The sequence below is a fragment of the Rutilus rutilus genome (genome assembly GCF_951802725.1).
Source record: "Rutilus rutilus genome assembly, chromosome: 5".
Taxonomy (NCBI): domain Eukaryota; kingdom Metazoa; phylum Chordata; class Actinopteri; order Cypriniformes; family Leuciscidae; genus Rutilus; species Rutilus rutilus.
The window spans coordinates 43861762-43882026 of NC_140213.1; the positions used below are offsets into that span (position 1 = coordinate 43861762).

General features: G+C 37.8%; 2 protein-coding genes across 2 annotated transcripts in view; one reads left to right on the forward strand and one right to left on the reverse strand.

The window, feature by feature from the left end:
• LOC311290841 (uncharacterized protein) overlaps positions 1–4112 on the reverse strand; it is a 123166-nt gene extending 119054 nt beyond the window's left edge. Inside the window, exon 1 of the mRNA XM_084409552.1 lies at positions 4051–4112. The gene's annotated coding sequence lies outside the window, so the exon portion shown is untranslated. The remainder of the gene's footprint in view (positions 1–4050) is intronic.
• Positions 4113–4316: 204 nt separating this feature from the next.
• On the forward strand, positions 4317–19407 carry cep126 (centrosomal protein 126). The gene is made up of 12 exons (XM_084409218.1): positions 4317–4706; positions 5859–5978; positions 8469–8614; positions 9553–9667; positions 10242–10431; positions 11947–13912; positions 15564–15728; positions 16004–16107; positions 17358–17415; positions 18691–18846; positions 18997–19061; positions 19163–19407. The coding sequence occupies exons 1-12, from the start codon at positions 4633–4635 to the stop codon at positions 19247–19249; spliced, it is 3246 nt and encodes a 1081-aa protein (XP_084265344.1). The 5' UTR covers positions 4317–4632; the 3' UTR covers positions 19250–19407.
• Positions 19408–20265: the final 858 nt, after the last annotated feature.

Consider the following 20265-nt stretch of genomic DNA (forward strand, 5'->3'; position numbering starts at 1 on the left):
TCTGCTTCTCCAGGCTTCTTCAGTTGATGACTTTGTAATGCTAATAAATGAAAGCTTTCAAAGATAAGGCCATTACTCTCTGTACAAAATGCAGAATGCAGTTTTCCTCACGGCAAAGTGAAGTTTTGAAACTTTGACCAATATCATCAAGGGAAATTGCAGTAGGAGACTCATTATTACACCTCATCAGATTATCATATGCTGAAGCCCAGAAGGCAAATCTACTCTCCGTGAAACAGTGTGTACCAACCATGCAGTTATTCACCTTAAGCATTTCTGTAATTGGCTAATTAAAAGATGAGGTTTTGTAATGGTATTGTCTTTAAGAACCCACAATCAGATTAGACTTTAAATAACAAACCTATAAGAGGAAATGTTAATCTGAAGATGGGAAAATAATTTCTGTGGAGCTTTGCATGAAATGTCATAATGATCATTCCTTAGAGTACTATTTTAAAGGGATAGATCACCCAAAAGTGAAAGTTATGTTAACATTTGCTCATGTCATTCCTAAGATATGTGACTGTGGAACAGTTTTTTTTTTTGCATACAATTAAAGTTGATGGGGTCCAATGTTGTTGCTTTTTTATTATATGGACAAAAACAGTTCTTTAAAATACCTTATTTTGTGCTCCACAGAAGAAATGAAGTCATACAGGTTTGCAACAGCGTGAGGGTGAGTAAAATTATGCCAAAATTTGGGTGAACGATCCCTTTTAATGAGTGATGACTTTACATTTTTATACTTTTATACTCTTTTTAAATCAAAATGGACAGTTCTTATTTCTCAATGGAATATTGCATTATTTATTTTAAATTATTTATCCATGCACATCATTTTTTTATTCAAGTGGCATCATAATTTGTAATAAAATTACAAATTTTTCGGTGTGAGGGCGGGGAAACCTGTCACTCACATGAGATCCACCAATAGCAAACCACAACCATCCAAAATCAAGTCCCACCCTACATTATTTCTTGTTCTAAAAGCCATTTTACTCAGATATACATAATTTTGTGTTACATTTTGTGTTCCGTTATTGTTTTACTATTTAAATTTTGCTATTTCAAGTCTTTTATTGTGACAACTTACCTCAAATAGTCTAACAATATGCCCCATATTGGGGGCATGCTGTCACTAAAGATCAACATGTGTTCAGCTGTAGGCCTATTTTTTTCTTTTCTTCCTGAGCAATAATTATCAAAGAAATAAAGGGAAAAGTATGACAACTAGCCCCAGTCTGTACTATTTTCTTCCTGATTATTCCTTCTCAAAACATGGGGACAAATCCTTTAAACACAGTCCAGTCGAACAAAGAGAGGGCCAATCAATCCTAGACGATGCAGTTTGCTTGACACTTTTTGTGACACGTCAGCCGCCAGCCTGGGAGAAATGATCACTCATGTTACCCTGAGGGCCACAATAAAAGGAGGGAAAGCTGGCTTTCACTGTCAGACTCTCTGTGCTATTGAAGCACTTTCCTTCTCAGATGAGAGTTCGACACAATTGTACTAGCAAAATATATCTGACCCTCATCTCTCCAGACAGATTCTCTTTCCCACACATACACACACACACACATTTACCCACCCACGATTTAGAACGAAAAAAAGGGACACCAGCGCCCTCTAGAGCAGAAACGCACATCAGTCAAGTGGCATTAATGGTGCATTAATGTCTCCTGCTGGAGGAAATGACACTTACATAGATAACCCTGTAGTTCAGTTTCAGTCCCTAAAGATGAAAGAGGGCCAGTATCTCAAGGGGTTTTGCCAGTTTTGTAATGCGTTAATGTGTGTTAATATCAGGATTGTATAAGAGCTTTAATCCCCATGCGGTGTGGAAGAGCACTTCTGTGGCCGCATACATTTCACACCCTCAGTGTTTCATTGTGACTGTAAATCCGGATCAGAGAGGATGTCTCACAGTAACTGGATTACAGAGATCTGGATTACATTTGTCCTCCACATGCTTAGCCTGGGTTTATTATTTGCTTAGTACAAACAGAGGTTCAAGAGGGAAATAGAAGCAACAAGAACCTGGGAGCCATTAATTCATTTCAGATCCCTTGTAAACACCAGCTTAACCGTGGCAGCAAAACATATGGCTTATAAAAGATTGCTAGTGTAAGATCAGATATTACCAGGGAACTTTTGTTTTACTCTTTGCAGCAATTCAAAACTAATCCATACTACTTTATTTGTATATAGGCTTGTAAATATGTCAATCTAATGACAGATTATAACAGATTATATCTAAGCACTTTTTCAATTGAACTGTATAGAAAAAAAACAATGTATGAAAACATATAAAAATACTTGTAGTAGTTTAAACTAATAATTTATAGCGAAGAAGAATGAGCGAAGAAGTAGGCCTACTTATATATTTTTTTATTATATATAAGATTTTAATTGATTGTATATTTCTGGCTATAAATTATTATAGCACATTGGACAATTAAACAAAAAGATTAATAAAGAAATACTTGCAGATGTTTTCAGTATTTTCCTTTAAGTGACTACATAATACTTTTTCTGTTTATTCATTTTGTGTTTATTTTATGTTTTTTTAATTATTCACTCACTCTACTTTCCCTCTACTGTTGTGTTTTTGCCTGTGTGATGTGTGCATTTTCACTCTCTTATCCTTTTTTGCACGCGTGAAGTGTGAATTTACAGATGCCGATGTCTGAACGCAGAAGCAGGATTCTGATAAATCTCAAGCGTACAAGGGTCACTCACAGAAGGACAGTTGTGTACAGATCCTTGATAGTGAGGCCATGGTTCAAAAGAGGCTATGTCATGCTGGAAGAACCATACCTGAACCGGTCGACAAGGCTTGTCAGCTGCTTACATTCACAGCCTAACATCTCTAACCCAGCAGTTTTGCTTCAATTCACACTCTGCCACGGGTGTGACAGGCAGGATCAAACCTAGGTGGACCCGCGATTCACAACTTCAGTTCAGTGCAGTTAATGTGTGAAATGTCTTCAATTAAGCCTACAAAAAACTGACTCTGAACTGACACTGGGAGTAAACGGTTGGAAAACTTAAAGGGATAGTTCACCCAAAAAGAGAAATTCTGTCATGAATTAGCCTACTCACCCATGAATTACTCAAAAAACGCAAGACTTTTGTCTTCAGAACACAAATGAAAATCTTTTTGATGAAATCTGAGAGCTTTCTGTCCCTCCATTGACAGCAACACAACTACCACTTTGAGGCTTCAAAAAGTTCACATCTCTTTATGAATTGAGCGGTTTAGTCAAAATTTTCTGAAGAGACTCGATCACTTTATATGATGAACAGATTTAATTTAGGCTTTTATTCACAAATAAACATTCATCAACTCACACATCAGTTGTGGTAAACATAAGCTCAGTCATGTTCGTTTGACGTGTGAGAACCAATGAGGTTCATTCTTGTGTTACGCAGCACTTTTGAGCTTCAGCAAGAACCTATGACTAAATTAAATCTGTTTATCATATAAAGTGATTGTGTCTCTTCAGAAAATTTGGAACTGCTTAATTCATATAGATTAGTTTTACGATCTTGTAATGAACTTTTTGAAGCATCAAAGTGGTAGTTGTCACTGTCAATGGAGGGACAGAAAGCTCTCAGATTTCATCAAAAAGATCTTCATTTGTGCTCTGAAGATGTACAAATGTTTTACAGGTTTGGAACGACATGAGAGTGAGAATTTAATGACAGAATTTTCATTTTTGGGTGAACTAACGCAACACTGTTGGACCTTGTGATATCCCAGGCCATTAGTGAACCAATTGCTCTTCTGAATGGGGTCTTTTCAACGAATCAGCTGTACCTGTTCACAAAACCGATGTGCACGATTTGTGCGTGAATGGAATTGAATCAGCAAGAGAACTGACTTACTCAATCAGCCAAAAATATTAACATTATTTATGTTAATTCAATGCATAAATGTTGTAAATAAAAAATGTTTTATTAGCTAAATGGCTGTAGAAAGCTGAAGTATGACACCAGAAAGTGCAATAAACACAAACTATAATAAACATTATAATGTGCGCTTACCTGTATTGACTCAACGGCTCTGATTTTAGCATGCCACGCAGAAATACCAAGGACCACGCCATGACGTAATTGCGTAACGACGCAAAGAATCGATTCGCGTAAATGAGTCGATTCCATTCGCATCCAGCAGATGTCAGCAGTGTAGAGATGAACATCAATCGCTTCTGATAGACGTGACCGCGCCTCCACCGTGAGTTTGTGTCAGTTGTCAAGGAAGCGCGTCGATGGTTACCAAATACCGACATGGCGTAACTGTTCCAGGGGCAGCGAACGACGATAAAGTCTTACCCTCGCCTGCTTTAATTTAAAACAATGTCAAGATAGCATACACTCGGGTTTGGTCTAGATGAATCAAGTATCAAACTACAGGAAGTTATAAAGTCATAGGTTTTTGCGCTTTCTGTCTGTGTTTAGCTGTCGCACTGGCCGGCTTGTTTTCATTCTTTAGAGCACCAATATTTTTTACCAAAGCATATCAATTCTGCTTTTGCCAGCTATGTTTTTGCGCGGTCGTTCCGACGTCAATAGGATGCAGCTTCTGTTGTATGGATGAGGAGTGTGGTGTTGATTTTTTGACAGTCTATGGTTGAGACCTGTCATCAGCGTGTCGTCGTGATATTCGGGATGCCAGTCCTGGAAGACACACTTTACTACTCGTATCCTTTTCCTTGTCTGAATAACCAGCGTCAATGTAAGGTGATTGTTCTCATAGTTTTACTTGTGGCGTATAAACTACAGTACTTACACAACAAGCTTTATTTATTAATCGTGGCATATAGCCTAGATACCATAGCAAAACTGAGTTTTCATCAGCCATTACTCTCCAGTCTTCAGTGTCACATGATCCTCAGAAATCATTCTAATATGATGATTTATTATCAATGTTGGAATCTGTTGTGCTGCTTAATATATACATATACATATATATATATATAGATAGATAGATAGATAGATAGATAGATAGATAGATAGATAGAATCCTAAAAATAGCATCACAGGTTACAAATATATATATATTTGTAACCTGTGATGCTATTTTTAGGATTCTTTGATGAATAAAAAGTTTTAAAAGAACAGCATTAATTTTAAATAGAAATATTTTGTAACAACATAGACTCCCTTTCAAAAGTGTGGGGTCGGTAACATTTTTGAAAGAAATTAATACTTTTATTCAGCAAGGATGTGTTAAATTGATTAACAAAAGGTGATAGTAAAGACTCATATTGTTAAAAAAAGAAAGATTTCTATTTTGAACTAATTCTGTTCTTTTAAACTTGTTATTCTTCAATTAATCCTGAAAAAAAAAAGTATCACAGGTCCCAAAAAAAAAGATTAGGCAGCACAACTTGTTTCCAACATTGATAATAACTGAGGATCACTGAAGACAAAGAGTAATGAAGACTGAAGAGTAATGATGCTGAAAATTCAGTTTTGCATCACAGATATACATTATATTTTAAAGTATATGCAACTAGAAAAACATTATTTTAAATTGTAATAATATTTCACAATATTATTCTTTTTTTTTTTGTATTTTTGATCAAATAAACGCAGGCTTGTTGAGCATAAGAGACTTCTTTCAAAACATTAAAAATAGTAGTTTCCGAACTTTTGAATGGTACTGTATTAAATATATATAAAATCATTATTATATTATATTCCATTATGTCATCTATGATTAGATATTAGTTATATGTTTGTTATTTGTGTGTTATTTCTTTGTTGTTGTGTCGTCGTGTTTTTTTCATTATGTGCTGTGCGTATCATCAGATGATAATTATACCTTCCTTGACTTTGCATCACATTAGGAACATTAGATCAGGTTTACATGGAGAGACTGAAAATGAAAGGGAAGTACTGCTAAAAGAACAGAGGCACTGTCGGGCCCGGGCTCGCAAGCTCTCCCTGGAAACAAATCGCAGACGAAAGTAAGTGTGTCAAAAATAAATCAGATTGTGTAGAAAGCCTTATAGTGATTATACTTGGGAGGTGGACTAATTTACATGAATGTTTTTCAGCATCCAGATCTTAGGTTAATGCATTTGTATGCTTTGAGATACTGTAACATTTTGTTTTCTTTTAATCAACTTTTTTGATTTCACTATTTAATTTCAAATTTTCTGCCAAATTAATTTTAACGTACAAGTGTGTAACGTACAAAAAGATTGTTTTAGATTAATATTTACAGAACATTTCATACTGCTTAATACCACAGTAACGTTAATTACGCTTTAATACATTGGCTCATCCGTGAACAGGATTTCTACCTGAGTGCCGTGGGATTGCTTTCCATCGGCTATAGAGGTGAAGACGACAACTCTCAAGGTGATGATACACAGGGCAGCTTTTTGAGCAATGTTGCCGTCAACGCCAATGGGTAACCAGATGAGACGCAGGGCCCACGACCGATCTAAATTATCCAGATATAAATGTATTGCCCATTTTCAATGGGAAAGTGCCCAAGCAACAATCGCTCGGCAAGATTGCCCAGCAACATTGCTCAAAAAGTTGCCCTGCGTATCATCACCTTCATGATTTCACGCTCATTCACAGCGTCATCAAGCTACGCCTTTGTTGTTGTTTTGAAAAAGCGACCTCTAGTGGCGAAACTTACATACTGTGCCTTTAAAATATTGAAAACGTTTTATTTTCTTCCTGTTGAGGGCCTGATTAAACAGTTGAATTGGTGAAACGGGTGAAAATACCCGTTTTTTTTACATTTTAGGGAAATATGTAAATTCTTAACCCTTTAACACAAATTAAATAGATCATTTTAAATTTATGGAAAAATTGCTGCCCATATAAATTATAACTTTATGTCACCTGCCCATTTATTTCCTAAAATATTGAATACATTGCGACATGAATATCAAACTGCACAGCTCTAGCCTGTTGGTCTCTGGAGACTGTTTTTAGATGAGGTGGGGAAAAACAAGAAAAAATTAGCGTCAGCGTATTCACCAAGGAGGCAACTATGCTAAAAGACTGCAGGGTAAGAGTAGCAGAGATCAGAAGCAATGCACAGCTGCTGAATTTGGTGTTGACAGTGAGTGTCAGATATGCTAAGAACTGTCTCCATGCTGTTAATGACTCAGTCTGGCTGTTTGACCTGGTCAATCCGTGTGCACACTGAAAGTGAAGCTACCCGACAGGCCACGGATACTGTTATTTAATCCTTTATTTGTCAGCCAGGATTTACCAGCTTGAAATAGAAGCTCTAAGAGCAAAGTTACGTTACTTTATAGAAGGCAGTGATGGTGAGGCAGATCAGTGCGTTCAGAAAAGGCTGAGACACAGATCCCGAGCTATTTTTGTTGTGATTAAATAATTCCTGAAAGATATAGAGTATATTTAAGGGATTTATGAGTATGTGAGTGTCAGTGACAGGACATTTATTATTGTCTGATATTTTTTGGGAACCTAAAGACATAAAACCAATACAAAATATTAAAAGAATGAAAATCACAGAGTCAAGGCAAAACCTCTGTTTAGGTTTCCTTGTGTCTCTTCCCAACACACACACACACACATGCAGTTCATGCATTCACTGAAATGATGTACTAAAATTAAACCCGGTAGCACTTTATTTTACAGTCCTGTTCCTCATACTATGTACTTATTATAGTTATTACAATAACCAGGTAATTACTAGATACTATTACTAACCCTGAACCTACTCCTAAACTTAACCTTAACCCATGTAGTTACCTTATATTAACCAGTACTTTCTTAGATAAGTACACTGTAAGTACATGTAAGTTCACATACTGCAAAACAAAGTGCAACCATTCATTTTGATATTTTAAAGTTAAAAATATCATGGTTATATAACTGTCCTTATATCATAATAAAGAAAAAAGCCTGATTAAAAGTAGTTCAGCATAATCTTTTATTGTAAATTCTTTTCTTTTTTACTTATATCATAGATAGGACTCCTGCAGACCTTCATGACTGTGTCAAGGTCAATAAGTCTCTTGAAATATTATTTTTAAATGAAATAATTTGACCTTTTTATGTTAGTTCAGGTTGTTTTATGATTATTCTGCATAATTTTAGTTTCTACAGCATATGCGTGCACTGGTTTCTGTGCCATTAACAAATGAATTTAGCTGAAATGCATCTGTTAGAGAAGGCTCGGGTTTCTGTTGACCCTGGAAAGTAAACGTCTGAGATAACGACAGCACACACAATACAGCTGATATTGCCAATTAGATTAAAGTCTCATTTCCATTTCAAATCAAGTGATGCATTTGATATGCTGCTCGCAGTTGCCAAAGTTCTCATCCATTCATCTTAAAACAAATGAATAATGTCTTGAAGAGTGCACTCTGTGTGCAAAACATTGTCTAACTGTAAGACGTCACGAAAACAGCATATATTTTCTTCCAGTCTGACTGTTTGTCTCGCGGTCTCTCCAGGGCTCTTGAGGAGAGGAGGAAACAGTGGGATGTTCAGGAGAAGAGATTGAGAGAGAATGTTCTGCAGCAGCGCCATCAGAAGGTCCAGGATGCCACAGAGAACTTCCAAAGAGCTCATCTCTCTCCATCCCAAAGGAAAAGACCAGGTAAGTTCAATGAAACAGTGGACTCATCCGTTCTGAGCGACTTCCAGATGTGATTTTAAATCAGATGCATATCCGATATCTGGACATCTGACCTACGTATAAATGCGTAGATCAGATTCAGCTTGGAATACCAAGCTACCGCAAGGCGAAGGGCATGTTTGCCCACAATAAATAGCTTTTTAATGTCACATTATGAAGCAGACATGTCTGTATGCGCTTGCACTAAAATTCACAGCTTTTGAGGTGGAAACTGTATATGTTGGTAACAGATTGCTCACACAAAAACATTCAGGAGCTTATTTTCAACCTCTGCCCTGTGAATTGTATAAATGAAACATCTTCGCTACTGAAAGCTACATTATATTTCTCAGCAATTAGGTAATAACACACTGTTTTTGTAATTAAACTCACAGCTTCACTATTACATAGAGACGCTGTACAGATGCAGGTAATTCACACACACAATCTCTCTCTCTCTTTCTCTCGTTAATTCATTTGAAATACTGTGTAAATCTTACTGTGCTACTTTATTTCACTTCTAAACAAACCGTAGATAAAATAACAAACAAAAATGGCTGTTATTTCTTGGTTTACATCTGTTCGGTCGAAATTTGCGCTGCAAACATCCATGACAGTTTTTAACTTATCCATGCTTGCAAGTAATCATGGCACCACCAGCCTATATAAATCATCGCATAGTAAAGCAATCACCAACAGAATAATTTAATGTAAACACAGATATCAGATACCAGTAGGATCAAAAGGGAATATAAAATATCGGACATGTTCAAAAGATCATATCTGCGCATGAAGCCTTGCAGTGTAAACGCAGCCTAATTCATGTGTCTACAAGCACTCTTTATCTCTTGAAGTATTATGAAGCCAGTATGTGCTCACATCTCATCCATCATTTAAATAAAGTGATTTGTGTTTTGCAGCAGCCTTTAAGAGAAGAACACCCAACCTAGATGAAGCGCTATATCATATTCAAGGCAGTCCACTCTTGTATACCCATCAATCTCAGTTTTTGCCCAGTGCCTCCACTACTACCAGGTACGACATCGCTGTCACGACAATATATCATTACTGGTTGAAGATACATTTTGGTAATGTTATGTAACAGCTTTCATGAATTCATTCCATTAGAGGGATGTTTCATGTTAAAGCTATCTTGACAATTATTTCAATTATTTTTTTAATATAATTAATTATTCAACAATTCAGACAAATTCAAGTACACTGAGATATGAATATGTCTGGCCATATGTGAATCAACATTTCGTGACATTTAAAACTATTTAAATGCATTTTAATAGTTTTACCAAAAAGAAAATTTTTGAATGAATTAAAATAATGTTTTGTATAGTTATTTAAAATATTAATCATTTTTGCTGCACTTTTTTATCATAGAGCTCTGTACAATTAGTGATGCCAGCTTGCTTCATATTTTTAAAAGAAAGCTAAAAATGTAAGAGCCCATTAAATGGTGTAATAATGATATATATATATATATATATATATATGCTTGGTGCTCATCGTAATGCTTTTCATAGTAAAGCTGCATTTCTTGTTACAAATAAGTTCATGATCATTATAAGGCCTGCATTGAACCACTTGTTTGTTTCAGGAACTGCACTTCCTCCCCAAAGCCTTCAGGGGCCGCCCGTCACCTGCGTGCCTTATCTGCAGCTGAGGCCTACACCAAACTCCTACAGGACAGCAGCCTGACTCACTTCGGGAACAACCAGCTGTTCTTCCTCAATCAGCAGCAGGAGACACACACTGTTCCCACAGTAAAAGAGCAGGCCGATCCACAGGTTCATATACATACACTGGCTTTTGTTTCTTTACAGTGGCAAGATTGGAATTGTGATCAACTACTTTGCCCGCGAATGTGTATGTTAAAAGCGAATTTGAGTATTTGCTTAAGGAGTATTGTGAAGGTTTTAAGATCCGAATCCAACATTGTACTTTTAGCCCAGGGCTCTTCCTGCCACAACACGCTGCAGCATCTTCTGAACAAACTGAGGTCTTTTAAAAAGATGAGCTCATCCTGAGGCTTTAATCACACAAACGCATATTGAAACCAGAGATACACATTCCCCTATCTCTATAACTCAAACAAACATTCTTTCCCTCTCAGACAGTCAGTTATGTCTTCTTACACACAGCAGCTGGAATGTTACCTGCACTGGCTTGCAGCCAACACATCATTTAATACACTGAGCAGGACACAGAAGGTAATATCCCTATTTATAGGATAGGTTTTAGGCTTAGGTATTCTTGGAAAAGTGTTCCATTCTGTGCACAAATGTAGTCAGACTTATGAAATGCCCTTCATAGGAATGTCTGAATATCATGCCTTTAGTAAGCTATTATATTTTTTAATTTTTAGAAGATTTTAATGTTTGTATCCAAAAGATCCTTAAAACTGCAATCCTCTTGCATAAATGTAGAAATGTTACAAAAGTAATATATTATTAAAAATAGTATATTAACACCTGTGGCACCTACAGCCATACGGCTGCACGCACTGTGCGTACCATGAGAGGGTGGTACGTTTTATTTGTACAAAAAAATTGTAATTAAATATTAGTCTATCTGTGTACAGTCATGGCATATTGAGAAAGCAAGAGAGAATGAGAATAAATAAAGGTGTGCGTTTGTGTGTTTTAAAGTCAAATGTGTGAAAATAAATCTGATTGGCTAATTTAGTTTTGTTTAATTGACGCTTTTTCCACACACGAAAAATTATACTACAGATAGTTAAACTTTAAAACCAGACTCAAAATGAGTAAACGCTCTCTAAAACAGCTGAACTTGATTGAAACATTTGCAAAAAGGCCTAAAACTATTGGGTAGGGACTGAGAAATTAAGCCTCTTAAATCTCTGATTGTTTCAGGAAAAGATTCAAAGCATCAAGAGTGTTGAAAACCGTGCCATTATGTGTGGCAAGTCAAACGTAATTTTTTTTTGCTAGTTCTGTGCGTACCCTAAGGTAAAATCCTGCAGGCACCCCTGATTTAAACTACCACTAAATTATACTTTTATTCAGCAAGGATGCAATACATTTATCAAAAGACATTTTCAATGTTACAATTTCTTTTTATCCTTTTATTCATCAAAGAATCCTGAAAAACAGAAACAGTTTCCACAAAAATATTGAGCAACTCAACAGTTTTCAACATTGATTATAATAAAGAATGTTTCTTCAGCATATTAGAATGATTTACTTTCCATCCCTCTGCAGCATGCATGCAACATGATCTCCAAAAAGCACTTTGCCAGTATCAGTGCATAAGTGCTCTAATGTTTTTATATTGATTTTCAGGAGTATCTTGATACCCCACATAGTGACACAGAGAGTCTGTCTAGTCTGGACAGCTTAGAGAATGGAGAACCTCAGAAGAGCCTTGACACTGCACCAGTTTGTGGCTCCCAGCAGAGCATCACCTGTGCCCAGTCTTTCTACCTCCCTGTGGATCCTTATAAGCTCCAAGACCCCAAAAGTCCTCAATCACCGTTGAGACAGTCCAACAACCCATGTTCACCATCTCACCCCTCCTCTTCTTCAGCCAAGAGTTTCCTGGAGGAGATCTTAAACCAGAGAAGCGAACTCAATCCCAGCTCACTCTCACCAAAGGATCATGAGTCAGCAGAGGAAATCAGGAGTCTCCGGAATCACACGCAAGAAAGATTTGATAATTCCAAGGACCAATCGCAGAACTTCAACGCCCAGTCTACTCTTGGTTGCCAAGAAGAGTTGTTGCAGCAGAACTTTTTGATAACTCATGATAATGACAGAAACCCTCAAGGGAAGATTTTGAAAGACAAAGGATCTGTGGTTGCCCACTGCAGAACGCAAGCCGTGCCAGAAAACACACCTCTGGAATTCTCAAGTCTGACTAAAGACTTCAAGTCAGAATCCAAACAGCAGATAAGAACCCCGGAGGAGAAATATGATAAACATTTATCAGAAACACAGACAGCTCTTCCAGCCAGCAGATACAAACACAGCAACAGTTCGTTCAAAGCCTTTTCAAGCTCAGCTGCCCATCTTTGCATAAATGATCGGACTGACCCGAGTTCCCTGAACATGCAACCAATAGACGCACTGAGTTCCTCACAGTCGCATAAACACAATCCAGATGTGGATGATGCCACAGCGCTCAAGAGAGAATCCAAACCGCTGAGCATGGAGGAGAGTATACGCATACATCCTTCAGATCCTAAAAATGAAACGGATGTCACCAAATTGGCAAAGGCTAATATGTTGAAAAGCACAGAGGAACCAAACAGAACATCTGCAAATCCCGTGACCCACTCTACCCTTAACGACAACGTCAGATTCCTGAAAGGGATTCTTAAAAACCATTTAAAATCCAAATCGGGAAATGTCAAATTCACTTACACCCCTGGCCATGTGCTTTTCACCAAAGAAGTGGCCATATTAATCCGGGACAGCGTGGAGCTGGCCAGGACAAAACTCAATGAGCCAGAGCAGAATAGGACTATTAAGAAGAAACTACGTTGGTTTGATGAGGTGGATGGAGTTGAAGATGTGGACCGAGTGTTTCGAGCTAACCTGCCCCAACAAACCCAGAAACAGCTCTCGGCAGATCACTCGGACCATGTGAATTCACTCACAGGGGTATCAAAAAACATTTCCAATAAGACCTCTGCTGTCCCCACTGGGCCCCAATCCTCTAGACAGGCTTGGACAGAGGTAGGGCCCCAAGAACTCCGTACACAGGAGCGTATCAGAGAGCCCACCTCTCAAAGACGAGCCCTTTGCATTGGGGGCTCACGGATTCCCCGGAGAGCAGGCTCAGCCAGAGTCGGCTCGTGTCCCGTTACCTCCCGGGCCAGGAAGGGCACTATCATCAGACCGCAATCTGCCAGGGAAGCGCAACATGTGGCCAAGACCCAGGGGAAGATTTTGGTGCCTCGGCCCCCTCCAAAACCTGAAGTTGTGGACTGTGACCTGGCCGAGTGTCCCGTGTACATCTCCAAGGCATCCTGCTGTGATGATGGCGTGCAGGATCTGGCCCTGTGCAAAGATACTCCAGAGAGCCAGACAATAGTTCATCGGCCTACCGTCAGAACAGATCCAGCTCCACCTTACTGTAGCTACACCCACGAGACAAGCATCTGTTCCCTCTCCCCTCCAGATGCCCTTGCAGACAATCCCAGGCGCAGGTGTGGAGAAAACGGGATCTGTTTGGACCGGACTCCAACAGATGAGGAGATCTCAATGCTGTGGCATGGAGTCCGGAGTGCTCTCGCCAGCAAAGACGGTAAAGAAAACCCCAATTTTGTAAACCCCAAATTTCGGTAAAGAAAACCCCAATTTTGAAAACCGAGTGGGTTTAAAACTGAGTATTTATCACCTAACATGTTTTTTTTTGTTTGTTTGTTTTTTCAACCGAGTGGGTTTAAAATCCCACTATACATCGGTGGATATTATGTTAACCCTACAAAGCCTGACATATCAAATAATGAAAAAAATATATAATAATTAACTATTGAAACTTGAAAAAAAAAATGAAAGAAAAAAGACATAAAATGTAGTGCATATGTTTTTATGACATTAAATAAATCAGGCTTTTATGGTAATTACTGATCACAACAAAATTGTGTAAAACCACATTATAAATAATAATATAAATATATTATAAATATGAATGCACAAATATATAAATGTACAATATATAAATGCATTATATATATTTTATAAAATTATACATTATATATATTTATATTAAATCATATATAAATATATATATGTATGTATGTAAATATATATATATATATATATATATATATATATATATATATATATATATATTAAGATTATATATATTAGAAACGATCATTTAAATGTAATAAATGGAGGGCATTGATATTGGTGAAGATTTATATTAATAATATATAATAATCAAGTAGACTGCATATATCAAAAAATAAATACACTTTACACTGCAGTAGCCATATGATAATTTTATAGCAAAATATTTTAAATGCATTGCAATGATCATTTAAATTGATATTCCTCGAATACATGCAGTATCATTATTGGATACATTTTCAACAGTTTTTCTATAAGTAATGTATGAAAGTATGCATAGATTGTATACAACAGGTTTGTGTTCTTCATATTAATGGTGTCGAAACATTAGTAGCCATAAATCATAAAATATTAAATATGTTGTGATTGGTTGTAATGTGTCACATTGCTCGGCATTTTCTCTGATAAATGACTTGTCTTGTCATGCTTGGTTAGAACATGATGTTGCACGTTCCAGCCTAACTATTTATTGCTTCCCTATTTCTGTATTTTCCCATTCTGCGTTTCATCTTTCCTTTAGAATTTTGGGAATGATTATTCACCTGCTGTGGAAAAAAGTCACATTTTCAGGTGTCTTTCAAGTGACAACATATTACAAAATCATCAGCTTCCCATGAACTTTCACTGCACCTTGTCATATAGTCAAACGAGAGTCGATTGAAAGAACTGAGCTCCCTTTGTGTGTCTGCGAGTCCAACGGCTTTGTTTGCGATTCTTGAGGGATGTTTTCCTAGAGTCATTGGTAAAGGCTCTTTTTTGGTGTTGGTCAGTTTTCTTTGGCCCTCTGCACAGCAATGCACCACTTGGGATTACTACTCTGTTGAAATGGATCCATTTAATGATGGACTGTTGTTCCTCAGGGCTCAATTATTTTTATAACATCAGGAAACCTCTACATTTTGAGGACAGAGACCTCAAGAACAGTAGAAGTGACTTTCATACTTTGGGACCTTTCAGTTGAACTGTCTTACAGTTCTTTCTTGTGTGTCTCTCTCTCTCTCTCTCTCTCTCTCTCTCTCTCTCTCTCTCTCTCTCTCTCTCTCTCTCTCTCTCTCTCTCTCTCTCTCTCTCTCTCTCTCTCTCTCTCTGAATTGATTTAGGTGACCCTCAAAGTTTTCTTGCTCACAATGGCCCGTTGTCTTCTTTGCCTCAAGTCAGTGCCAGCCTGTCCCATGTTACCATCAATGGTGATAGTCTGATCAATGGTGTCAAAGGAGCCTCAAGAATGGGTGGCTTTTTCTTGTCTTCCGGTAAAGAGGCTATAGGTTTGTCAAACAACCTCTAATAATACATTTTATACACACAAATGCCTTATAATAGGCTACAAACAAAAACCAGGGCATTTGCCCTTGCCAGCAAGTGATAAAATGATCTCTAGAGTTTCTCTAGAGATGTTTAGACATTAAAGCCACAGATATGTGAGGCCATACATCAAGACATTATTTTGCAGAGATTTATTGGTACCTTTGGTCACTGATCACTGAAATATGCTGCTTGGATATGAATGTGCTTTTTAACCTGAGTTTCCCCTGTAAATCAGTGAAAAGCCCAATAAGGAGACAGGCTATGGAGAGTAACGTGGTGAAGAACGGCAGAAATCAAACTGCAGGAACCACACAGAGAAAGCCCAGCTGTCCTCATCAGGTAGAAATGCACTTATTTTTTCAAACTACTGTCCTAGAAAACAAGAAAATGTTAAATATATAAATAAATGCAAATAAACGTAATTTAAATAATGCAGCTCCCTTGGAAGTTTTACACTGATCTAGTTTATAGTGTAAAGGCAAATGCAATGTTGTTACAATATACTTGCATACATTTTTGTTTATATTGACCATGTTGCTTTTTGGACATTTTTGAATTAAAGGGTTACTTCAGGATTTAGCATTAAGCTTTGTATTAGTAGAAAACCTGTAGTATTTTCGAATTACCATGCTTTCCACCCTCATATGACCCTGAGACAAGAGATTTATGTATTTTTTGTCTGGAAAAAATCCTCCGATGACGCAAAAATCGTCATTTTGCGTCATCGGAGGATTTTCTGGCCAGAGGCTAAAGACTACAGGCAGTAGATGGCGTTGTTCCGCATGTTTTCAGCCCGCCCATACAGGGTGGGATCTCACTCACAGAATGTACACACAGTCAGCCTTTCTTTGGAAGCTAAGCTAGCAAGCTCTTGTTCTGTGGAGAAAGCTGAATAGTAGGAGAAAGCTGAGTAAGTAACCATCCTCCTTTTCCCGGACTTGATCGTTCAAAATGTCCGATGATTTAGCTTTTGCTTTCTGCGGTCGCTATTCCTTGTTTACATGCACACCTTTCAATCTAACTGAATTCATTCCGATTGGTGAATTTGAATGTAGTGTTTACATGAACGCTAAACAAGTGATCGGTTGATGTGCGTTTTACCATTGCTAAGAAAAATTCCCGCTCCTCCGTGAGAGATGGGAGACCCGGCGCGTCTCAGTAATCATGCCACCGGCCTCGCGCCGTTCTCCCGCGGCCGTCAGCCTCGTCCTGCTCGCCACAGTAAACATGATGAATGGCGACTGTAGAACGCAAAAGCCGAATCCCGGACATTTTGGACGATCTCTATCCCTCGCAAACTCATCACATAGGCTAGCTTTGTTGTTTTCAACAACTGCGCACTCTTACCGGTAGGCGTGGCCTCCTAAGGCAGCGAAGCAAGTGCATTCTGGGAGTTGTTGTCTTTCATCCACATAAGCCAAAAATACATTTTCTGGCTTTTCTCAGTCTAGAAAGCTCAAAATTCAAAAATTTCTTCACATTTCTTCTACTTAAATGACCTATTTTAAATACACATTCATCTTCCCAGAGGTGAAGTATCCCTTTAAGTGTTTTGTTTTTTCAATAACTGTTTATTTGTGGTTTAACAGGTCACGGTGCCAAAAACTCAACACCCAAATAAAACTGGTCATACAGCAGACAGTGAAGGTAATTTATAATGTAAAGCAATATCTGATATCATATGTAGATATATGGGCCTTCTCTAGAGGCAAGAACACAAAATCAGTTCAATCTCATGGACAAACATCATTAAAAATGCAGCATGTTTTTAAAAAATTCTCAACAAAAATTAAAATAGTGTCATTATTTATTTACCCTCATGTCAAAGGTTTACCCGTGGGACACAGAAGACAGAAGTCGTTTTAGCGCACGGCCACTTTAATGATGTTTTAATTCATTTATTTTTGGAGCGTCACAGACCCTGGAATATGAACACGAGGGAAACCTTTGATTGTGAAATATTATTACAATTTAGAATAACTGTTTTCTATTGTAATAGCTATATTTTAAAATATAATTGATCAAGCTGAATTTTCAGCATCATTACTCCAGTCTTCAGTGTCACATGATCCTTCAGAAATCATTCTAATATGATGATTTGCTGCTCAGGAAACATTTCTTATTATTCTCAGTTGAAAACAGTTTTTGCTGCTTAATATTTTTGTGGAAACCAGGATACTTTTTTTTTTTTTTTTTTTTTGGATTCTTTGATGAAATGAAAGTTAAAAAAGAACAGCAAATCTTTTGTAACATTATAAACGTCTTTACTGTCACTTTTGATCAATTAAATTAACCTTGCTGAATGAAAGTGTTAATTTCTTTCTTCTTTATGACCCCAAACTTTTGAACGGCAGGATTTTTTTTCAATCAAACTGCAATATAAAGACAGATTGTAAAACCCTTGAAGCCCAAAGTATACTTAGATTTTTTTATGCGTAAGCTAGTCGAATGTCTAGCCTTTCAAAGTATACTTCACTTGATAGTGCGCGAACACATGCTCTCTAGAAAATGTCATCTATGTCCGGTGTCTGCTATTTTTTCTCCAGAAGTTATGACCGATAATAATGTCTTTGTATTCTTTTAAACTGAAGTTGTGGGTATCTCATAACCCTCTCACACAAGCGCTTGTCAATCTGTGCGTCTGTTGTTGCAGTCTCCAGTATGTTGTTGTGTTTCCATCTCTTTATTTTCCTTTTCTACTGTGAAACAACGGCTGGTGCCATTGTTGCCATCTTGTGGAACAATTGATTAGTGCAAAACAAATTCAATGTGTATGTGTGGTTACAAAAAAAGGTTGGTGTGCGTACTATTCTGGTAACGAAATTTGCTGTACACGGACCCTCACTTACGTGTAAAACCCAAAGTAAACTTTGACTGAACTGATGAGTTCAAGCATTAACACTCTTTTACCCCGTGTTACAGGCCCAGAGGTGTCAGACGGTGCTCAGACCCATAAGTCCTGCAACGGTCCAGCTGGTCCCCAGAGCCAGAGAATGCGGTCCCTCAGCATCAGCGCTCTGTCACTAGAGGAGCAGAGGATCCTGCAGTCACTCGAGAGACTGAATCAACGGCTGCAATGTCAGTTTCATTTCCAATTCTGTACATTTAATCCAAATAAGTTTATCAGATTTGAGGTGAACGCAAATAGCTTTTAATTCGACCCTATGAATGTTTCTTGTTTGTTGGCATGTGCATTAGCTCATACCTCCTGATTACTTGATTCAACAGATGTGCAGGACACAGCTGGTGGCATCCCAGCAGTGAGGGGCATCTTTGCTGTGGGTCCTGCACTTGTGAGTACTGGCCATGTGTTGAGATGAAGTGATCTGTTCCCCGGATCTAACGTGACCCGCTCACTGCTCTGTCCCCTCTCTCTCTCTTCTCATCCCTGCAGAACCAGACCGGTGAGGCTGTGGGTGTCGCCATGCGTAGGCGAGGAGCCTCTGCTGACAATCGCACCCGAACGCAACAGCGTTACTGACCACACCTCCCATGATCCACCCCTCCCTCAACCACCTTCTCTGAACTGCACTTTGAAACCCTTTAAACCTTACAAATGCGTGCTTCATATTTCTGAGACATACTCAAATGCTGTATTTAATTGTTTTCTAATCAGTTGTAATATCTGTGTGAAATGATTCTGGCTATACACAATGCTGTTGTGTAATAAAATTTTATTTATAAGAAAAGTTATTTTATGCATTCATAATGCCTTTTGATTTATTTTTATAAATATATTTTCATAGGCATTGTATGTTATTAATGCACTGTATTTTTACTCTAAACAATCTTGACTCTTGGAGAAAAATAAATGAATTTGAGAGAAAAAATTAGCTTTTGTTCCTGAGTGGCAAAACAGGATGAAGGGCTTTTTGTGCAACTTGACCTCAGTCAAGTGTCAGTTAAGCATAAATGGATACAGATTTACGTTGTATGTGTGACATAATCATGACAGGTTTTTCTGGGTGTGTATTTTACATTTGAGCATGTGTGTGTGTCTATGACCTATGTTTTGTGTTTGTGTAATCAGTGTAGGCATGGGAAATCTTATCTAGGCGTGTGACAGTGACATTTGAGTGACTATTAATTACTCCAGTGTATTGGAGACTCGACGCTCAGGCTTTTCAGGATAACGAAGTCAAACCAAGCTGTACTCTGTCCTGATGCTCTTGTACCATCACCACCCTAGACCTTATGTAGCCCCGCCCCTTTTCAGCCTGTCTTTCACAGTGATCTTGCGTATTTATGAATGAACGGCTCGTTTTAAAATCTTCCCGGTCTACTGACATTTGTTAAGACATCTGCTTTAAACATTACAATCCTCATGATAACTTTCGTTAACTTTACATTAAGTAAATCCACTTCAAAAGCTAATTACTCCTGGACAGCAATGCCATAGGAATATAGCCTACAGAGCGACCGCAAAAACGGAAGTTTAAAGACAATATTTTAAAGATGGCGGCGCCCTCGTTTCTCTGGCGCATTGGGTCTATAACT

Bases quoted from the DNA above. Each gene is read 5' to 3' on its own strand.
- cep126 (XM_084409218.1), top strand. From the start codon at position 4,633: ATGGTTGAGACCTGTCATCAGCGTGTCGTCGTGATATTCGGGATGCCA. The intron at 4,707-5,858 runs GTATCCTTTTCC...GCATCACATTAG, and splicing joins GAAGACACACTTTACTACTC to GAACATTAGATCAGGTTTAC. The intron at 8,615-9,552 runs GTAAGTTCAATG...TGTGTTTTGCAG, and splicing joins ATCCCAAAGGAAAAGACCAG to CAGCCTTTAAGAGAAGAACA.